Here is a 23,823-nt window from a genome sequence, read left to right as displayed (position 1 = left end):
TGCTGTATTTGTTGCATATTTTTCATTTGTACGTACCTAAGTGTAATTAAATATGGATTTAGTCAGATAGTCCAAAGTATTTTAGAGGAACTTACAATTGTTTACTAAAATGAATGATAGATATAAGAAAGCTAGAACTACTAATTATCTAACACAACTTTCTTGATTGTTGGTACAAAAGTAGATGATAATTTTTCCATTGTGCTATGCAAGTGCCTTTTTGTTTGAATTGGTGACCTATCCTTGCATGCTTATGTGCCTAGCCATTTGTGTTACCACATTGATCAGTTTACACAAATAAAGTAGGATCTTTATCTGTACATTTTAGAATTTTTTTTACCAGTCATTCTGTTAAGATTGTGTTAATGCTTTGCTCGTTTTGTCTTTCTCTGTTGTTTACCTCTTTAAAATATTCCAATAAAAATAAGTTAAGAGTTGTATTATTAAGACAAATTTGTGGGCAGTCAGAAGTTTTTCTTGTTAGAGATACAACTGTTTAACTAATTTCATGCAACAAATTTTGATAACACTACTAGCCGTAGTCAATTTGTGATTAATCATTAATCATAACAGTTCACAGCAGTTGACAAATCACCTAGTGCTTGCCAGTAGACATTTACATATAGATAGGATCATTTTAAGCAAATTTTAAAGTATTCTTCGTAGAATGTTCCATAATGTAGCCGAATGCATTTTACAAGAAGCTGAAACAATATATCTCAACGGTAGAACTAATTAATTTCCCTGTGTGTGGCAATTTGTTGTTAGGATAATGATGGATAGCCACCCACAGTAATTGACCAGCTTCATTAATGCAGTTGTAATCTGTGGCAAAATTTGACAAGGTATTAATAGGATTAGTAATAATAGGATGCATCAATACTCATGAGTAGTTTATAGTATGTCATAAGATTGAAGAGATACCCCAATTTCATTTCTTTTGCTTGTGCTTCATTGTTTTGAGCCTGAGTTGTGCTTATAGCTGGAGATGGATGGGTGCTTGAAAGCCATATCCATTGCGGACAGTGTCTGGAGCATTTGTAGTTGTGTTTGCTTCATTTACATCTTTTTCTCCATAAACCTGAGAGCCAAAGCTTGTGTTTAACCTTTATTGGAGAAAAATCTATCTACTTTCAAGATGATTACCATTACTTTATTGCATATAAAAGGAGGGAGAGACAGAGAGAGATTACAATTGAATTTATCTTTATTTAATATATTCACAGGTTTCTTTCAAATACCTTCTTTTTCAACTCCTCATTTTCTTTACGGAACAGGTCTAACTCATTATGCAGTTCTGTGTTTTGTTGATGAACAAGATGTCCCTGCAATGAAACCTATGACTGTCAGCTGATGAATATGTAATTAGACCTAAATGAAAATTGAAGTAATTGAGTCAATCCTCTTGTTAAACCTTCCGATTTACTTCTTTTATTTCTTCAGTGTAAATTTGCTCCTGCAAGGAAAAAAAATATGACGATTCATGTGAATGCTGTACATAGGTAGGATCATCAATGTTACTGGATGAAATTTCAACTAGAGATAAAGGCGTTTATACCTTTTTCATGCGGATACCCTTCAAACTCATTTCCAGTGTGTTTTCCAAATTTTGTAGATCTTTGATGTTCAAATTAGCAAGTTCATGTCCCAGTAATTGCCTGCACCATCCATCATGCATTCAATTAATTGCATCTTTCAAGTGGATTGACATAATTTGGCAGTAATGACCTCTGCAAATATGCCTTATGAGAGCTAAAAAGGATATTGGTTTTAGCTGGACTGAAGTATCAGAAGCCACTTTTAGCCTCGTAAGCTACAAAAGTGTTACATGAGTTGACCTCTTTTTACAATTCAAAATTTCAAATTACTCAAGTTCTCATTCTAACTGTAACTTTTATTATGTCAAGTTTTTGGTGATTCAAGGTTTAGATATTAGGCCTTGTAATATAAGTTTGCAGGCACATAAAAGCATGCACATGACAGATACAGTAGTTAACTAATCTGCATGACAATATTTGACCATAATCAACAAGAAGTTAGGAGCTATCACATGTTTAGAATGAGTTATGAGTGAAGTTGCAGGAAGGCCAAAGTGAGTGTCGGGTTGAGATTGTAAAAGGCAAGGCATGATGTCGACTGTCCTTATTTTTCGGATATGGTCCCAAATAGAATAGAATACATAAAAAGGTTCAGTGAAATTGGTGTGAAATTGAAGTCAAACTTTCAAAAGTTGAGTTGAAGGAACCATAGTCATCATGGCAGGATGTGTACATGATAAACCTGACTAATTAGCAACATGGTAGAGTCTTTGGCTTTTGAGTAATGCGTTTCTGAACTTTCAATTCCAGGCATCTATATATATGGTATTATTTAACTCATTATCAAATGATTCTACCTGTTGCATTCTTGCACGTACAGCAGTTGTTGCCTCAAACTCGCTGCTTCCCTTTGCCAAAACTGGTAAGTTAAAGACAAAGGATTGTTATTATTAGTATTAGTTATTATCTTTAACAAATGGACTATGATGTAAGTTATGAAGGAATAAAACGACTAATTTGAATTTGATGGCACACAATACTGCGCACTTTTAGCAGTGTGACATCAAGGTTGCAAAACAAATTTCACATTATTAGAAATGATTCATTGCAATTAGCAGTGAAATCTATAAATATCTAAATTAAGGATTAACATTGGGAAATTTCATTGCAGATTAAGTTACGAGCTACAGTTTTGTATTATCTTTTGACTCATTAACCTCTATATTTTAGCGAATCAAAGATCTGATATAGCAATTTTTGTATGTTCATTTTGCATGTATCCTGAATCTGGATGCAATTTGATATTACTAAGAAAGAATGCTCCTAATTCTGACATAAAATAAAAGTAACGTGAAGAGATTCAGTAAATGAAATGAATTGTTGGAGAAAATGGGCCATTTTACATTGATACAATTACAAGAATATATGTGGTAATGAACATTGATATATTTGTCACTGAGACAATGACATTACGGTTACTAATTAATGCATATTGGCGAAAATAGTCACAAACTGATACATGTTTTAATGATCACTAGACTTTTGGTATTAGATATGGTGTAGGAAGAAAGATGGCTATAGGGTTTTTTATTTTATTTTATTTTTTTATTATTTTTTTAACAAGATAGAATTTCTATTCTAGTTTAATTTAAGTATATATGTGTGTGAAACTCCATCCTGAAAACTTGAACTCTAACCCTTATCCTCCACACCCCACAAACATTTATTCCTGTAGAGTAATTACCGTACCAAAAGTGCACAATGATAAAATGACTATAGATTTACTATGGGATGGATGTGTATTCGTTGCTTAGAGAACTTGACATGCTAAAAACGAATTTTCCCAATAGAAATTTCGATACCTCTATACGTCTTGATATTTTCTTTCAACTTTATTTTCGTATCAGAGTGCTAATCAATGCTCCTACTTGATGACATTCTCACAAGTTTCTAAGCAACTTCTATGGTTGAGGTCCTATCTTGCATGGACTCAGTTATTCTAGTACATGAACGTGTCAAGTACTGTAAGGAATGTTCGAAACTGATGTAGCTACATTCTTTCCGATATGCTAGGGTGAAACCTAGGGTCAGGGTAACATAGGTAAAGGGTAAGAGTAATATTACATCTATATTATTTTCTCAATAATTACACAACAGTATTATAATATATACTTCATATTATATATTTCATTTATTATATAATAAAATTTGTGTGTTACAGCTATATATAATTTTGTTAAGTAGATGTCCTCACTTTTTATTCTTATATTTCTTTTTCATTTTTTCACTTGTTTTTGATAGAGTACAATCTAAGTGCATTAAATTTATGAATATGATTTACCAAAATATATGTTTTCTATTATCAAAATGTTTTAAAAAGTTTAAAAATATTAGTTTGATTAAGATTCTATTAATAAAATTTTTAAAAAATTTAAAGGAAATTTCATTGTTTATTTTAAATTATTTAATCAACACCATTTTTTTAATAAATAAATGTTAGGTCTCATGTGTCATGCTTGTGCAATATGGTTCAACAGAAGTACTCCATATCATTTGACATGCTTTCTTTATGTGGTGAACTATAACTATATTAAAAATTATAAATTTAAAGTTTCAAGGGACTTAAAAAGTTTCATTATTTATTTTAAAATATTTTAGTAAATTTATTATAATTTTTTTGTTTTGTTAAAAACTCGAATGATCTACTTTGGCCGCACAAATTAAATAAATATTGGTTCTTTTAATTTTCCTATCAAGAATAAAATTTAGTTACAAATGATAGGCCAAGAATGTATTGACCCCTTGTGATAAATTAATCAATTAATTAGCCAAGTTAATTAATTAATCCGATTAACATGCAATACGCATGGTAGCACAAACAAATCACCAACTAAGTTAATATACAGTGAAAAATAAAGTTGACATGATAATTTGTTTATAAGTGGGGAAAACCTCCAAGGCAAAAACCTCACTGGGTGATTTTAAGGTCACCACTCCCGAAAATCTACTATTATCACAACAAGTAGTTATAAGTAAAGGAATCCCAGTACATTATACCGACCTAGAGTTGAACCCTTACCCCAATACCCAATTGGACTTGTTCTGTAATGACGATCTCTTCTTTCAATGCACAGCTCTCTGTACGTGGCTAACCAATTGATACACGGATCCAAGTACGTGACTAACCTCTAACTTAAAAATGATGTTGACTGCAAAGTTCTTTAGTTCATTAACTAAGGTTATCGATTCCGTATCGTACCAGCCGGTACGGTCGGAATATACCGTACCGGCCAAGAATCCGGTACGCTCGAGCTCCCTGTTTCGTACCGGAAAAAATACCGGCCATATCGGCATCGTACCAGCCGTACCGGCCGTATTGGAAAAAATTTCTGTTGTGTTTTTTTTTTTTTTAGTTGATGTTAAAGTTTAAAACTATGAATTATTTGTTCTTAATTGAAGTAATGTTTTATGGTAAACATGAATTTTTGAGATATTGTTTTATGGTAAATAGAGATTTTGTGTGTGTATGTATGTGTGTGTGTGTGTGTGTGTGTGTATATATATTAAATATATAAAATAGCGGTAAACCCGAAACAGTACACCGGTATTGACCGGTATCCGAAATATATCGTACCAGTGGCCAAACCGGTATGGCCTCCGGTACAGTATTGACATCCTTGTCATTAACACGATGAAGATCACGAAACTCCTTAGTTACAAAATCCTACAGCGTACAAATGCAGCTTCTTGAAGAGAAAGATGAACTAGGGTAAATTATCTCTGGTTACAATATGCTTGTAAAAAACATTTGCATTAAGTTGTATTCACTTGCATCAACTGTGAGGACCCTTAAAATAATCCTTATATATGTTTAGGATAGTAAAAAAAGAAAGCCCAAATATGTATACACGGATTTGATTGAAATCAAATTTGAAAAATTGATTTTCTTAAATCTCGATAGATAGGGTATCTATTGAGCAACTGTTGAGCATCGGGCAAAAGCTGTCTTTTAAACCTCGATAGATGCTATCTGTCAAGTTAGCTGTCGAGTTTTAAAAACCAACTCTTCTTCACTTGATTCTTGGATAGATTTGCATGGTTTTAACACTTGAACTTGAAACCTTGTTCTTTGAAGTATTAAACACATTCTAGCCAATTCTATATTAACATATGTTCCTAACATGATTCACATATGTTCTAACAACAAAATTAGTTGTAACTTAAGGCTACAATTTTATTCAATAAAATCAATATTATTACATATTTTGAAAATCTAATCGTTGAATTGTATGTTTTTTACGTTCTTAATATACATGTAAAATTTTGTGTCAATTATATTATTTACTATATGATCTATACGTTTATAATTTATACATAATTGAAAATTATAAAAACTTGCAATTTAAACAATTTATTGATGACGTAGCTATTGATCTTTAATTTTTTATAAATTTTGCAAATATAGAGGATATAAGAAGAAGATATAATTGTTTCTCAAAAAAAAAAAAAAAGAAGAAGAAGAAGAAGAAGATATAATTCAATAGTGAATTTGTCAAAATTCACCTCCAATAAAAAGATATTGAGTAACATTATAGTCTTAGGTTACAACTAATTTTATAACTAAACTTTATTATTTTAGTTTTCAATATTAATTATATTGTCGAAATATTTTCTTTAGTGTGTGCATATATATTTTATTAGGTTTCGACTATGTTTAGAGTACTACTCCCTCCGTCCCACTTTGTTTGTCCTATTTGAAAAGTCAAACTTTTTAAGGGAACATCATTTATTATCTTGTCTACCTTTTAAAAATGTATAAGTTTCCAAAACTACCCTTAAATAAATTTATCAAAAAATTGAATTAGTAAATTAATAGGGGTATAATAGAAACATTAGTATATTAATGACTTTTATTTTTAGAAACATGACAATATTTTGGGACATCTCAAAATGGAATAGAGGACAAACAAAGTAGGACGGAGGGAGTATAAGCCAAGAATAGAAGAATAGCCTACTCAATTACAGTTAGGCTATAAATTTGGAGTCATGACAATCAAAATACCAATCCTGATCTTAAAATTTTACAATTTTATGGTCACAAGAAGCCAAAGCTTTTATGATCCTACTTAAATCTTGAATTATGAAGATACCTAGCTATAAACGTCCAATTTAGATTTGGAATCTAATAAAAGCTAATCTAATTTATTATGATCTTAATTGTAACATCCCGTCAATTTAAAAAAAAAAAAAAAAAAAATGTAAAGTTAGCATTTTTTTGTGGACCACGTGTGTCCCCACCTAACCCCACTACCCATCATTCTCATCCACTCATTTTCACCCACCTCTCTTCTCTCTTTTGGCCGGCTCTCTCTTTTCTTTTTTTCATTTTCTCTCTTTTCATTTTACTGAAACACACACACACACTCACCCGCCGGCCTCCACTCCAAACCATACCATCTCACCATCATTTTTCCGGCAAGATCACCGGAAAAATACTTAGGAACTCCAAAGCATCTTCATCATTTTATTTGTGGTAAAAGTTCAAATCTTTTTTTTATGGGTATTATGTTCTTGTTTGAGGTTATTTTACGCAAACTTTAATAACGTTATTCATGTGATTTAAGAGCTTTGGAAATGATATTCATGTGTTTATATGAATGGGTTTTGGTCTTGGTGGATGTATTTGATGAGTGAGTTCATGATTTTTACAATGATGGCTATCTAAGGCTTGTTATGGTGAATATAATTTTTATTGATTATTTGGGGCTAGTTAAAGATTTAAATTGTTTGTCTTGGAGAAAATTATTATTTTGGTGTCATGGGTCACTTGATGATATTATAAAAATCTTGTGGGAAGCACTTGTAAAGTGTGGAGGTTTTGATGTTAGATATGACACCTTGAAAGATTTATGAGTATAAATGGGAGTCTATGCCTTGCAAATTAAAGCGTTTTGAGGAATTTTGGAAGTAGAATACATTACATGTGAGGTTGAATACTAGGCTTGCCTAATTAAGTTCTTACTTGGCAATTCCTAATTTGTAGTTAGATACAATTTCAAGCTTTGTGCTCATTGTGATAGATTTGCTTGACATTGTTTAGGTTCTAGCTAATCTCCCCTTGGGGCTTGGAGAATTAGGATTTTGCGGTTGCGAGGTAAGTAGCTTTTTAATGGGTTTTTTTTTTTTTTTTTTTGGAAAATAACTATGTTTTATAAATATTGTTTTTGGGTCAAACACATTTTGGAAAATTATATATGGATATATATTTTCTTAAAAGTATTGTGTTGTGACCCTGTAATATATTATATATATGAAAATGTATCATATTTGGTATCGCATTTGAGGAATACATGAATTTTTGACATAGAAAAATAAGCATCTTTAATTTAATCTTTGATAAGAAAATCATTGATTTTGTGGTATATTGAGAAACTTAAAGATGCTTATCTTGTCTTGTATTATTTGGGAAATTGATAGAAAATATCTTGACAAGAATGAAGCGGAAAACCTTGTAAACTTTGTAGAAGTTAGATTATTTAAGGTTTTTCTGAAACTATTTGGATATAAACTATGTGTTTCAAAGTAATGTAACTTGTGAGCTTGTGTGCTTTTTAACACCATGTCATGTGTGATTTCCTGGTGGTCACTGTAGTCTTTGTGACAATGGAATCAAATCTAGGTCAGTACCCTTTCACTTTGGATGACGCATTCTTCCCTGTTGTCCATGGGGGGAAGAGGTTCCTTGATTGTGTGGGTGAGGCTGTTGTCCATGGGACCAAGAGACCACATGCAAGAGAGGTTCTATTTGACGCGCTCTCTTTGCTGCCCATGAGGGGAGAGAAAAACCTTGAGGGTATGGATGAGGCTACGGTCCATGGGGCCAAGGGTCTACATACCAAAGAGGACAATATCATGCCAGTTGTGAATGGGTGGATCCCCTAACCAGTTTATGTGGTAGTATGGTATATTTATGATAAATTACTGTATGTTAGATTTTATGGTTTTGGAAATTATATGGTTAGTGCTCACAGATTATAGTATATAGTTTCAAGGTATTTACTTTGAGAAACTTTGTGTTTCATTATTTAATCATTCTTGTCATATTATTATTATTGAAGATGAAACTTGCATTTCCCCCACCCCCATTAAATGTGCTACTTACTGGGCTCTGTCTCATCCCATTATTTTATAAACTTTTCAGAGTAGGCAACAATCTTTTGAGACAGCTTTTTGGTTGCTAATAGTAGTTAGACTAACTACTGATGGAGGCTGAATTTTCATAATGGATATATTAGATGGTGTACATCTTAGACTAGGCTTGACTCATTCTTTTGTATATTATAGTGGTTATGACTGTATTCCCACTGATGGGACAAGCTGTATTCCCACTAGTGGTATGTAATTATTTATTTAGACCTCTATTCTTTTGTAGCCAATGGTCCTTGTAATTAATGCTTAGAGGTCTGACTTACTCTGAGAGTATATTCTATGAGATTATTATGATAATTCTTGATGTTGGCACTTGATAGGATTTATGTGGATTGAATTGTCAAAAAGGAAAAAAATTTACAGGTACTTGAGACGTCTTTCTCATGCTTTGGACCTTTTGGGGTTTGGGGCATGACATTAACAGTCCAAAGATTGAATAGTTTGTCATTTGAGAGAGAGAGAGAGAGAAGATTTGAAGGTATAATGGCTATTTAAATGGTTTATAACTTTTTGGTGAGCCAAAATTAGTTGGAAGAGTTAGAGTAACTATCTTCAGCAATATTGGGAGGAGAGTACAAGCCCCAATATTAATTGGAAGAGTTATAGTTGATGCATAATGTTGTAAAACTTAATTATTAGTTTTAAGTATTTTATAGAGTTAGCTACATTGTAATAGTTTATAAGTTTATACGAACCATATGATTGTCTTATGATATAAATTTAAAGAACCTCACATGCACCTGATCTCAGATTGGATCTCATTTTGACAACTTTGATTTAAGTGAGGAAAAAAAAAATAAGCATAAGAACCAGTACTGTGCAACCAAGATGAGGAACAATTTCTATATAAAAAATTAAAAAAATTTGCAAAATGAGCAAGTTGAGGAGACTTTGGCGAATAAAGATTTTAATTTTCAAGTCTTACTTTTCTAATTATTTGTCTAATGGAGAAATCATTGGCACATAAGTAATATAAGTAGATGAACAGTCAGATGAGCAAGACTTTAAACACGTACCGTAAGCAGTTGGTAGCAAGTGAAAATTTTAATAATTTAATATTTATTTATTATAACAATTTCATAGGTGTTTTGGGAATAAGAGAAATTCCAGAAAAAATTTACTTCAAATAGTTATGAACTTGCATGGTTGCTACGTTGTGAAGCCATGCATATCACACTGATTAACCTAGTACGTAACTTTGGCACATAGAGCATGCAATCGATGGATAGGCATGTTGATGCTACAACATGGTAATTTATACCTCAGTCGTTACACTTGATACCATCACAAAGAGTAATGCTACATATACAAAAAAATTTACAATATTTTCACAATATTTTTAAATTAGCAAGTTTTTGTTAGTTCTCATTTAATGATCTACTATTTTTCACAATTTACTATCAACATGACATTTTTACTTATTATTAATGATCTACCACATTAGGAGTTGTGAAAACTTCTATCAAATTTTTTGAGTCTATAGCCTCCAATCACAAATAACCATATCAATTTAAAATTGGATGATAGTAGAATTTATAGTACCTCCTAGTATCAATCAGTGAAATAAATTATCAAATGTTGATTGCATATGCCTCTATTGATACAGGAAAATTATAGAGAAGATTAGTGAGTGGTTCATGAATGTTTACCTTAACTTCGGAAGCAGGATTCATCAGCTGATGATGTTCCTCTTTTAGCTTCTTGTATCTTTCAATAACAGACTTCATGCTGATGAAATAATTAGTCATTAGATCATCATCATCATTAACTTACTTAGCACAGAAGAATCTCATTGCTGTTTATTACATAAGTGATTTTAAAGAACACGGTAGCAAATGAAAGCTTACGAAATATTATCTCTTTTAATTTAATTTTTTTTAAAGATAAAGCTGTGTTGCAAAATTATTAACGGAGAGAGAGAGAGAGAGAGAGAGACAGAGAGAGAGAATATTAGAAAGAGAAATAAGGTGTGTTTTTCCATCACTTTAGCTTTTGGTTTTATCTCTGTGCAACACCATCACCATCACCATCATTATAATTTTATTCATTTTTATTACAATTTAAAAATAAAAATAAAAAGAGATAAAAGGTGTATATGAGCTAAACAATCATAAATTCAAACCAATTCCATCTAGTTTCCATATATTAAAAAACCAATTATTGGATTACGCCTAAAGACATCGCAATTGAGCAAAATTTATCGATGGTGATATGAAGAGTTAAAAAGGAATTCTAGAGATGTGTAATATAAGCATTTACCGTAGGGTGCACAAAATAAAGTGCAAATATTGCATTGATAAAATCAATCAACCTCAAATGAGAAATCACGAAAATGTTACAATTAATCAACCACAATTGGTAAATCATAATCTAATAGTCAATCAAAATAGATATTGGAAGAAATGACTAATAAAATATGAAACTCATAAAAATCTTTATAGAAATGTGGTCATATTTTGCATAAAAAACATTTAACATGATCAATATTTCATAATTTTAACATGATTATAGTGTTATTAGTACAAAGAAACCAATTTAATCGAGGTTAAAGTTCTTTAAAAAATACAAATATTAAATTAATAACTTTGCAAAGCATTCAACAAGTACCACCATTAGAATTACACTTATACAGTTGGTTAGGCATCACGCCTCATAAAGAGAAGGTCACTAATTCAAAACTATCACTTTCTCTTTGTAAAATCAAAATGAAGCGAGTTCAAAATGATCTTTTATAGAAGTCCTGAAATTATTTTCGAAGTTTTTTGGAACTGTTAGTACTGAAGGGTGATCATTCAAAATAGACACATGCATGTTTTGTTAGGTTTTAATGGGATGGTGTTTGTGTCACACTACTGAAAATGATACCAAGGAATTCTAGCAAATCTGACGTAAACCTGTCTAGCCTTGACTGAAAGACCATGCTTACACTACGTTTAGCTAGCGTTGCAAAACGAACAAAATGAATCTTTTAGTTGACGTGAGGGCATCAGTAATATGAAATAGTTTGTGTGCATGCAGTGTTATTCGGTAAGCAAACACACCATTGAGAGCTGTCCTTATCCCTGCTACGGCGATCCCAAACAATATTCCAAAACTTCCATACATGTATCAATGGACCATCAATATAAGTCGAAAAATGCATCTTCAACTGGATACTACTGATAATTACTTCCTTAATCAGTCGAATGAATGAAACTTCTAACCATGCATGTTGATGCTATTTGCCAAACAACTAATTAGATATTCCATGGGTGAGTGAAAAGTAGTGAGAACTTTAAATAATTCTACCTTTACACATGATAGTTGATCATGCTTACCATAATTAGTTATTTTGGTTTTCTACTAGCGATTTTAACCATAACCTCAGCTCTATTTATGGGGTTGAATAAGATACGACTTATTTGAAATTAATTAAACAAACAATTCACAAAACCAATAAAATTATATATATATATATATATATTCCATGAGCAACAAAGGGGAGAGAGAGGGATTCGAACCCTCGATAGTTCTTTGTTTCGAACTATACCAATTTTCAAGACCGGAGCTATCAACCACTCGGCCACCTCTTATGATTAAATTAAATTATCTTTACAAGTTTACCACTATCCTCTGTACTCATTGCTGATAGGCATTGCTTCGTCTCTTTTTCATTGTCAGACTAATACTGTTCGCCCTCCCAACTTTTATATCCTTATAAATGATAATAATAATAAAAATTATATTTTTTTGAAATTTAATATATTATGTATGATGTCGAGGGATCATGTTATAACAAAAGAATATGTGACTTATTTAGCAAGGGACAACAAAAATGACTAGGTTTAACATTCCTCATCAAAACTGTTCTTCCAAATGGATACTAGAGAAAATATTCTATCGTTTGTTCGAAACTAATGGAAATTCGGATGAGGAAAATGAGACAAAATTGATGTAAGACAAATATATATGAATTATTGATATATATTTCTAAAATTTTCTGGAATAGTGTTTTATTTTCTTGTTTTATGGAGTTTTAGAAGTATTTTAGTCAAAACTTTCGTTCTAAAATGGTAGAGAATATTTTTTGAATTATGATTTTTTTTTTTTAAGAATAGATTTTAATAACTTAGGGTTCCTTTAGGGTTTTCTAACTTCTCTAGGGTTTTTGTCAAGTTTTTCTATGTAAATTTATGGTTGTAGCCCCTAGACATGAAGACTACTTATTTTCAGAGAGGATTTATCAAAAAAAGAAATTTATTGATTTTAGTGTTCTCATTATATATATTCTAGAATTTTCTTTAGGGATTTAAATAATTCTCTTAAAGAATTTAGGGTTTTTTAGACGTGTTCTATTTCATGTAACCATCCCATTGCATCACTTGGTAGAGCCTTGTCCTTTTTCTAATATGATGGTTAACGGATGAGACAGTAGCAATTCTAATTATAGCAAACTCGTACAAGAAGTTTTTACAATGGGCAAATCCTTCATTTTCAATGTGACGCCAATAATTCAAATATGACACCCAACAAGCCATGCATACGTGACGTGTGCCAACCACTCACCAATCTCTTTGTAAGGAAGAGAACATCAGAGATAGGCTAGAATTGCAAAAGAAATTATCAATACTATTCACAAATGCATTTCAAAAAAAAAAAAAAAAAATTTAATCTTTGATAGAATAATGTATAAGTGGGATTTCATTTATTCGATTCTTGATTTGGATGATTATTTTAATTTTTGAGAAATCATTATTGAAGTAAACTAGTGAGACAATTTGGCATTGGAGGCCAATTTGGTACCAGTTTATATAAATATGAATTTGATAAATTTTATGTACAAGTTGGTACTGATAAGTACTGGTTTAATGGCTAGTATGTTATATTTCCCCGACATAGCCGATACTAGTACGGTGTTAACTTTCCTAAACCAAACCATTTCTCTTTCTTGCGCAAAAGAGAAAAAAAAAAAAAATTGAACCCACAAATCCTGGCTCTAGTTGTCTAGCAAGGCTGCGATCAGTTTGATTGGAGATTGGACCATGAACTCCAGCTTTGATGAGACCACGAATGGTACCATCTAGTCCGTTTTTCTCTCCCCTATTTCTCTTCCTCTCTCCTATAAAACTTTTGCAATTGTCTTTAGCAATTGTTTTGGCCCATGTCACATGACTATAACATTATTTCAACAAATAGTTAACTAATAGAAGTACCAATTTGGCAAACGTGTAAATTTTAGATACTGAATTGGCTAAAATAAACTTTTAAGAGGTGTTATGGCCACTGCCTCAAAGTTTAAAGGGTGTTAAAGCATTTTTCTCAAGAAAAATATTTTGATGAGATTGGGAGACCACTAAGGAAGATCAATTCAATTAGAAGGTTCCTGACCCACAATCCATATAATGCAATTTATGATTCTTTGCAAGAATGGGAAGTGTGGAAAGATGAATTTAAGATCTTATAGAGAAGGAAAATTCACATAAAATGAATTTATAGAATTTTGTGAAACAAATAAGAGTCTTCGCTCTCTAGAACAATCCCTAGGTCAAAAAAAAAAAAAAAAAAAAAAAAAAAAAAAAAAAGAAAAAGAAAGAAAGAAGAGAAAGTGTTGCTCCATTCTTAACATGTCTAGAAGCATGCATTTAAAGTGCAAGGAAATGCCTAAAGAACTTTGGGCTAAAGTTGTTGACTATGCATTCCATTTGTCCAACTATTGTCTCACAATGAGTAGTGTACAAAGAAAAACCACACAACAACTTTGGAGCAAAAAGAAGCTCACAATTTCCCACTTATGTGTATTTGGAAGTATTATATATGTACATGAACTAGATAAAGAGAGGTCCAAACTAATTAACGAAAGTGGGAAGTATGTGTTCATTGGATATAATTCAATCTCTAAGGGCTAAAAGCTCTATAATCTCTATGATCCAAGCACTAGAATAGTCATTTTCAGTTGCAATGTGAGAATTGATGAAAAAAATTATATCAAATTGGAGTACCTAAGAAGAAGATAAGTATGAATTCTTTTTTCCACTTGAAAAAGAAGAACATGTGGAGAAAGTTTCAAAAATAGTTTGTCACACCACCTTCATGACCAACACCTCCTGTTCATGAAAGCACATCCTAATAATCATCACTAGATGGTGTTCTAGTGAAAGACAATAAGGATTAAGAAGTCTCCAATATCTCTTTGATTCAACAGAGAATATAGATAATCTAGTCCTCTCCTATCTGTTTAGTGATAGGGAACCTACAATCTTTAAAGAAGCAATGCAAAAAAAGAAATAGAGAAACGTTACGGACGAGTAGGTCAAGGAAATAAAGAAGGATGAAGGTTGAGATCTAGAAACTCTTCTATATGGAAAACTGGCAATTGCAACGAAATGTGTGTACAAGATGAAGAAGAATAAAACAAAAGAGGCGAATATATAGAATAAGATTGGTAGTTGAAGGATATAACTGGATCTAAATTGTTGACTATGATGAGGTATTCACTCCAGTTACTCGTTAGGAAACTATACAAAAAATATTTTGTGGGCTACAGCCATAGCGATTGGGCTGAAGATATAGACGAAAGAAAGAGTACAATTAGCTTCGTATTCTACATAAACAAAATTGACACTTTTCACTAGCAAAGTTGGGTATGTTTCAACTAATTCTCATCTTTGACTTGTTATTTGACTTAGAATTTTATTAAAGGAGATGCATATACTGCAAGTAGAAGCTATAAATATATTTGTGGACAATAAAAATCACTAAATCTTGGAAAGAATCCTATCTTTCATGACTAAAGCAAACACTTTGATGCGGGCTATCATTTTGTTCGAGAGTGCATCACTGGGATGGAAGTTCAACTTGAGTTCATAAAGTCACATAATCATCCATAAGAGAGAAGCTCAACTAGAATTCGTGAAGTCACATAATCAAGTGTCAAATATATTCACCAATCCACTCAAGTACAATGCTTTTTACAAGTTACGAGCCTTAGAGTGATAAAATAAAATGAAAAAAGTTTAAGGAGGATGTTAGAAGTTAACTTATTTTATTTAAACTTTCATTTATTGCATGAGTTTTGTATATTAAATAAAATTTTAATGAATAGAACTTTATTGAGGTTTTGTGTAGAAATTACAAAGTGACGTGTTTATATAATAAATGTAGTTGAAGTTAAAGATTGCATGTATATATATCTATACATTCGTTCATTTAAAACCAAGAAAAAAAAAAAAAAAAAAAAAAAAAAAAAAAAAAAAAAAAAAAAAAAAAAAAAAAGAGAAAGAGAAATATAAGAGAGTTCTCTTCCTCTTCCCTCTCCTCTCTATCTTCTTTTAAGTGTGAGTCTCATTCGCAACAAAAGTGTGAGTCTCTTCTATTGTGAGTGGTGTATGAGTGTTTGAGAGTGTACGAGTGTGTGAAGGTCCACAAACTTTCAAAATGCAATTTTAATTATAGTGCAGTCACTAAGCTGGAATCTAATCCAGAGTTGTATGGTTTCTTGCTCCAACTTCCAACAACTGAAAATTTAGCATCATACTACATGATGAACCCGAAATCAAACCTAAGATACTCATCAATTTCAATAAGGGTCTGAATAGGGTTTTTATATATAGGGGATTAGTCATTTCCATCTATAGCAAAAGTAGTGAAGCCGCTCAAATGAGGAAAAACAAAATATGTTTTAAAAGGTAGAAGAAGACCATGGATGCTTTAACAGTAACCTGCGCAATAAACTAAATACAATAAGCATGCACGTTCCCAAATGCGCGTGCATGGCTACACCAGCAAACCTTGATCCGGCGACTCCGGTGTGTATATATATAAAGATGTCAAGTTATGGCCCACAAAAATTTTAAAGCTCCTAAATTTTTAAATACGTGAGACTTCTCGTACAGATACAAAGAATCAGAGACATTTTCGAATGAAATATTCAACTAATAATAGATTTTGTTATGACTATTTTTTTTTTTTCCTGAGATGGAATCCACTTAATGTTCTAGCAAGTGTAACGTATATATAAATATATGATAACTATTAAATAAGAGATAGAGAGGAATGAATGGGAGGAGAAAAAGGTATTGAAATTTAGTCAAATGAATAATTGTCTATGCTAATATGGCAAGGAGTAAAAGGAATTTCTTAAAAAGATCCTATACTTAGTTTCTAAACAAAGTTAATTGAATCCAGAAATTCATAATACATATTTAAAAATAAGTGTAATATTTTATTCTCATGATTCGTATTCTTAAGAACATATTGTGAATATTCTTATTTTGGGGTATCAAAATTATTGTTTATATGACGTGAAATAGACTTCATTTATTGGAAAATGATTAGCTAAGACTTAAAATAAAATAAAATAAAATAAAATAAAATAGTGTTAATTATAAGGTCATACATAATAATACTAGCAAACATGGAACCTCTTCTCTGCACTTGATTCCTTTCTTCCTTCTTTTCTATTTTTGGGTAAAAATTGTACTCTTTTTTTTAGGGGAATCCATCATGTTTTGGAGGAATATTTATATAGTATTTTCATTGACCAAAAAGTTAAGAAACTTGAGTACCATCTTCTTTGGCTAGCTAGGAACTTTATACCTGAAAGAGCGTACCCTTCACCAAATCAATGACTCATGAAATCTAATCATAAGTTTCTTCACCAAACAAGATGTAAACATGTGTAATTTCATTGACGAGCACTTTAGTCACATCTACTCCAATAGACGGTGACATATTAGTACTGCTAAACAGTACACCACCCCCCATCATTAGCAATCATTGCCAATAGTACTGAAACGATTTGTGTAGGTTACAAAAAGCCTAAAACATGCTGGGTTGACTAAGACTTTGAGACTAGGAGGGAGGTCAATAATGTTAGAGGGATCAGGGGCTCGTATCATAAATGAGTCAATGACTTGAATCTTCAAAAACAAAGTCATTTCTCAAAATTTGTTCTTCACATAGAACGATTTTCTTATATATTTTTTCACCAAACGCAGAAGAACTCGAAACATATTTCAGGTTTTCTTCAAGATTTAAATGGCCACAAACACATTACATATGATTCAAAGTGGTTTTCCAGAAAATGTTATCATAGATACGTGTAGTCTTTTTAATAAGTGTAAGGAGTTAGGTAACAATATTTTATGTCAGAATAGTGCAATACAGATTGTAATCGATGTCCTTATTCAGATATATATAAACCTAAATAAAAAATTCACCTAGATCCAAAAGCTATAGAGAACAGCACATATAATACAATAGAAAATATACTTTCAATGAGGGAGAGATAATTAAGAGAGATTATCAAACCTAGTACTTGAATAATCATAGAGCCTGCCGGTGCTGGAGAAGATGATAAGCCCAACTTCAGCTTCGCAAAGGATAGAGAGCTCCTTGGCCTTCTTGAGCAAGCCATTTTTTCTCTTGGAGAAAGTCACTTGCCTGCTAGTCGAATTGTCGATCCTTTTAATGACAATCTTTCCTCTCCCCATTATCTCTCTGATTATCCCTTGCTCCCTTTCTGCTAGCTAGATTGACGAACACAGTTACTAGTAAAATCATTGTGAAATTACTCAAAGCTAGCTAGATCCACTACAAATTCAATTACTAAACAATTTTTTTTTCTCTTCCTAATTTTCTTTTTGTTGTTTAAAACAAGAGAAAAAAAAGGTACTTCGTAATTACACCTAGAAGAAGTATAAGAACAATAACAATATCCAAAGGGGGGGAAAAAGGCAAAAAGGGTACAACCAAAAATAGAAGAACAACAAGGAACAAATTAGATCAAATTAAAATCCTATAGTATTCTCAAAAAAAAAAAAAAATGTTAAAATCCTATAAAAAAATAAGTGTGTAGAAATGGAAAAAGCTAGCAAAGAGAAGTGCAAGTAAAGCAAATTAAAGCATGAATGCATGTAGGAAAAAGCTTACTTGATTGAGGTATATGCTATAGTGATAGAGAGGGAGAAAGTAGAGAGGTTTGTGATGAAGAAATAGATAGATAGATAGATGGTTTCTGTTTAGAGTGATAGATAGCTTTTTTCTAGGGGAATGCCAAACCAATGTTATTTTTTGGATTGAAATGGCAAGCACGGGGCTGATACTATGACAAAGAAAAGAGTTATTTAAAGCAGACTCATTGGGTGGTCCTGTACGTGGTGTGCAATGTGCCGCACAACCCAAAACCGCCTTAGTGGGTTCCAAGGTGTGGGACCATATTTCCCCCCAAGCCCCAGGACCACTGACCTCATTACCATAATTAACACAAAAATGTTTACCCGCTCCGTGTCCCTCGTCATGGTCCCTGTTTTATGGTAATTGTTACCCATCCATTGTGGGTGGGGGTGCCCTTTAACCGTCATAGTCACCGTTAATCAACATATATTTATAGAAAGTTTCGAAAATTTTGTATCCTTTTAACTAAGAGACAATGATGTTTCTTTAAAGAGTTGAATTTTTGTTAAAGTTTTCTATTAACGACAAGTAGAGACTGTGTATTTGAGTATATGAGAATTTAGAAAGCAATAGAAACAAATAAACAAGTACTTTTTTTAACTAATTCTTGCATGGCTCTTCTAAAAAAGTCTAATTGATTTTAATAAAAGATTTGTCCTAAACCACTACCCAATGGCGGCTTTAAAATTCTAGGGTAGTTATTAATAAGCTTAAATTATACAAAATCTATTAATAGTAGAATTTGAAATCATTTACATCATTGTAAAAAAAAAAAAAAAAAAAAATGCAAATACATGAAGTTACTAATAAAATGAAAAAGTAAAAAGGGATCGGTGAAAAATAGAGTGACAATTAAGAATGTTGATGTGAGTGCAATAAAGTGAAAGAGAGAGAGCCTGGACCATTGATAAAAAAGAAAAAAGAAAAAAAAAGGAGAGAGAGGGGGGTAGAGAGCAATGGATGATTCATGTTGTAACTGCAAACCAAGATGTCGAGGAGAGTAGAATTGCTACGATTGCAAAGCTAAGGAAAGCAAAGTTGCTGGCATTGTTAAGGAGAACTCAAAATTACCGGATCTCTTTTGGTACTTTTTCTTTCTTTTTGGCAAAATGAAATTAGAGATTATTTTAATATAATGGGTTGAACAAGTTATGAATTTGAATTATTAGGGGTAGTTATTTTTTATTTTTTGAACGGACTTTTTGTTTTTGGTACTTTCTTTTTTAGAAAAATGAAATTAGAGATTATTTTAATGTAATGGGTTGAATAAGTTACTAATTGAATTATTAAGGGTTTTTATTTTTATTTTTGGTTTTTGAATGGGCTTTTTGTTGAATATTTTGTTCGTTTGTTGTTGTTTGGCCTAATCTTGTTGTTGTTTGGGCTATATTTATTATTATTTGAGTTGATTTTTATTACTGATATTTAAATTTTTAATTTTTAATTTTTTTTTATTGTTTAAGGGGTTAAGGGTTATATTGGGGGCCAAGCTTATTTTTGTGAGAAATGTAACATCCACAATAATTTCACAACAAAACCTTGATAGCAAGCTGTTGTTAATGGATAAACAATTAAAATTAGTGGTGACCCCAATTTAAATCCAATAATAATTTACCACATAAGATTTGTTATAAATTTGTAGTGAAAATATTATGGACATAACATTATTCTACTTTTGTCGAATGCAAATTGTACGGCACCTAACATCCAAGTCCATTTGGGCCTTGGGCCATGGGTTAACAATATGGGCCGGGGGTCCAACCTCCGCACCGCTAAGGATCTCGTCCCAAGCCCACAATAACTATGAGTCAAAGCTGGGTGTTGTCCGAATACTTGAAAAGTGGACTGCGGGTGCCCTGCTCACATACTGCTCGGAAAATCATCCTCGGACGATATACACATGCTCAGTCATATCACCATTTGAGTGCTCGGCAGAACCCTAAGAAACTCCGCTGCCGAACACGTTCGCTACAGTGGGAACCATTTCCAAAGTCACTCATACCCAAACATCCACTTAAATTTATCAACATTGGACCTCTCTTTGCACTAGTTAAAAAGATAATGATGATCACCCCATTAACAATGGGCTATAAATAGGAGAAACTAATGAATGGAAAGGGGATGCAATTTTGTGAGGAGAAAAGAGAGAGAAAGAAAGGGTTTGAGAGGAAGAAAATGTAGAGAAAGAGAAAAGTGATCTCATTGAGTCTCTAAACCTGGAACAACCCAAAGTAGGATACCCAGACCCACCATACAAATAAGTTGTGAGCCCAAGTAGCGGTTTGGCCCAGCAAACCCGTCTTTGGTGCGTACAATTGGCACCCACCGTGGGGCTCTCCTACGATGCTGTGGTTCTAGAGGGACTTGAGCTCAGGAAAAATGTCTGAAAGGCATTCAGGGGGTCACGCGAAAAGTGGATCCGTAGGGTCTTCTCGGGGGTCTAGCTGGCGAAAGCGCAGACGGAAGGAACGAGAAGATAGGGAGCACGACCAACAAGAAGAAATGTCTGGCATGGGAGAAGGATCGTACCAAACCCAACGAACAGTCTCTGGTGCTACGGGACGTAGGCAGAGGGAGGAACAAGATGAAGAGCTTGAACGACTGCGCAGACTAGTTAGGGGTTTGGAGCTGGTGGTATGGCGTAGGCGTTGAAGAAGAGACAAAGATGACCAACAACGAGAGGTCGGTATTGAGGGAAATAGATATGGGGAGGGATCTAATCAGTCCGAATCTCGGTTATGGCAAAGTCGTTCACATTCCCGAGAATCCCATCAGTACCGAGACCGTTCACATTCGCGGGGATCTCAATGATATAGGAACCGGTCTTCCTCCCGAGAGTCGGGGCAACGCCGAGACCGCTCACGTTCTTGGGAAAATCAAGTTAGGAACTCAGTCTCCCCGGAGGAAAGGCGGCCTCGAAATGCTGCCATGAGTCGCGCTTTGTGAAAAGTAGATCGATCCTCGTTTTCGGACGAAATCGAGCAGGCCGAAATGCCAGACACGTTTACCCGCCCATCGTTCAATTGCTACGGCAGGAAAACTGATCTAGTAGAGCACGTCAGTCATTATATTCAGATGATGTCTTTGCATACTCATAATGATGCGCTGATGTGCAAGGTATTTCCTTCAAGTCTGGGACCAACTGCTTTGAGGTGGTTTAACAGGTTATGGAAAGGATCCATACGCAGTTTTTCCGAACTAATTCAGGAGTTCGGCATTCGGTTTGTGACCTGTAACCGAGTACCTCCGCTGGTAGATGCGCTTCTGTCAATAAAAATGAGGGCAGGAGAGACCCTCCGTAGTTATGCTAGCCGGTATTGAGAGCTATACAATGAGATAGGTGGGATAACAAAAGGGTCGCAGCAAGCACTTTTAGGATGGGGTTGCCCGAGGATTCTGGGCTACGAGAGTCGTTGACCAAGAAGCCTCCAGAAGGGCGGGAGAGACCCTCCGTAGTTATGCTAGTCGGTATTGAGAGCTATACAATGAGATAGGTGGGGATAACGAAAGGGTTGCAGCAAGCACTTTTAGGATGGGGTTGCCTGAGGATTCCGGGCTATGAGAGTCGTTGACTAAGAAGCCTCCAGAAGGCATGCGGCAGCTTATAAGACGCATTGAGGAATATAAATGATTAGAGGATGACCGGCTGCAAAGCAAAGGTAAAGCACCAATGATGAATCATCCCCAGAAAATCGGTTTCCCGTTCAGATCTCGGGGGGGTCTGACGATTCAAAAGCCAATCGCACAGATGGGAAAAGTGAATGTAACGTTTAAGGAACTGGTACATAGGATTCTTGACCGGATCAAACACGAGCCGTATTTTCGATGGTCGAACAAGATGGGAGGGAACCTATCCAGGAAGAATCAGAATCTATATTACACTTATCATTGGGACAAAGGTCACACTATCGAACAGTGCCGGGTGTTGAAGGATCACCTCGGGCAATTAATTAAGGCCGGGCATTTAAAGGATGTCGTGCTGGACTCGGGGGATAGAATCACAGGGCAAGATACTCGACAAAGGGGAAAACCTCTCCCACCCCTTGTAGGGGTGATTGAAGTTATCCATGTTGCCCCGGAAAAGCTTATTGCAGGAAGAAGGAAAGGAGTGTTGACAGTAGTACCAGTAGAGGGTAACCCGGACCTACAGTCGCCGGGTAAGAAGATGAAGTTTGTATGGGAGCCTATCTCATTTGACGATGACGATTTGGAGGGGACGATCCAACCACATGATGACACATTAGTGGTCATGGCCTGGATAAATGGCTTCTTAGTAAAAAGGGTAATGATAGACTAAGGAAGCGGGGCTGACGTAATGTACCCAAATCTGTTCAAGGGACTCGGACTGAGGAAAGAGGAGCTGATGAAGCACACTTTGCCCTTGGTTGGGTTCGACGGTAAAGTAGTGATTCCTGAAAGGCAAATTTCACTTCCCGTGATTATGGGAGGGAAGGAGGTGGCAGTGACATTTACAATAGTAAGTTCATTTTCCCCATATTCGGCCATCCCGGGGAGACGGTGAATCCATTCAATAGGGGCTGTCTCATCTACCCTACATGTAAAGATCAAGTTCCCAACCGAGCAAGGTGTCACCATGATAAGAGGAGACCAGCAAACGGCCAGACAGTGTCTTATTGCTGTAGTTAATTGGAAGTGGGTGAATCAAGTCAATCAAGGAGAAACAACCGGACAACTAGAAAGAGATGAGGGGACTGGGCGGTCTGAACAGGAGCAGGTTGAGCAGGAAGATGCATCCCAGAAGGTCCCTTTATAGCAATCACAGGGGTCTCGAGAAGGAATGGGGGCTGGCTGCGCCGAGGAGCTAGTAAAGGTAAAGATATTATCGGACACTAATAAATATTTTTAGATTGGAGTGAGCATGAATAATGAGGAAAGGGTCCAAGTATTGCTATTTCTGACTTAAAACATAGATGTCTTCGTTTGGAACCCCTATGAAGTTCCCAGGGTTGATCTCGGGTTAATCATCCACAAGCTTAATGTAGACCCCTCGTATCCCCCGAAGAAGTAGAAGCCGAGAAGATCAGCAAAAGACCATGTTGAGGCGATAAGGCAGGAGGTAGAAAAGTTGAAGGAGGTTGGAGCAATAAAGGAGACCTTTTTCCCGGAGTGGCTGGCAAACACC

General features: G+C 33.9%; 2 protein-coding genes across 2 annotated transcripts; one reads left to right on the top strand and one right to left on the bottom strand.

Annotated features, from left to right (window-relative positions):
* Window positions 1–693: 693 nt before the first annotated feature.
* LOC115969230 (MADS-box transcription factor 23) lies at window positions 694–18,736 on the bottom strand. The gene is made up of 9 exons (XM_031088835.1): window positions 18,657–18,736; window positions 18,036–18,253; window positions 10,397–10,475; window positions 2,396–2,457; window positions 1,559–1,658; window positions 1,415–1,456; window positions 1,242–1,325; window positions 925–1,081; window positions 694–825 (listed from the first exon to the last, which is right to left on the bottom strand). The coding sequence occupies exons 2-8, from the start codon at window positions 18,215–18,217 to the stop codon at window positions 977–979; spliced, it is 654 nt and encodes a 217-aa protein (XP_030944695.1). The 5' UTR covers window positions 18,218–18,253; window positions 18,657–18,736; the 3' UTR covers window positions 694–825; window positions 925–976.
* Window positions 18,737–22,428: 3,692 nt separating this feature from the next.
* LOC115966626 lies at window positions 22,429–22,977 on the top strand. Its single transcript, XM_031085826.1, has one exon. It carries the CDS (start codon window positions 22,429–22,431, stop codon window positions 22,975–22,977), a length of 549 nt encoding a protein of 182 aa, XP_030941686.1.
* The last annotated feature ends 846 nt before the right edge of the window (window positions 22,978–23,823 follow it).

This window comes from Quercus lobata, chromosome 11, assembly GCF_001633185.2.
Source record: "Quercus lobata isolate SW786 chromosome 11, ValleyOak3.0 Primary Assembly, whole genome shotgun sequence".
Classification (NCBI taxonomy): Eukaryota; Viridiplantae; Streptophyta; class Magnoliopsida; order Fagales; family Fagaceae; genus Quercus; species Quercus lobata.
The sequence above is the reverse complement of the archived record's forward strand: the minus strand, read 5'-3'. Positions and strand labels throughout refer to the sequence as shown.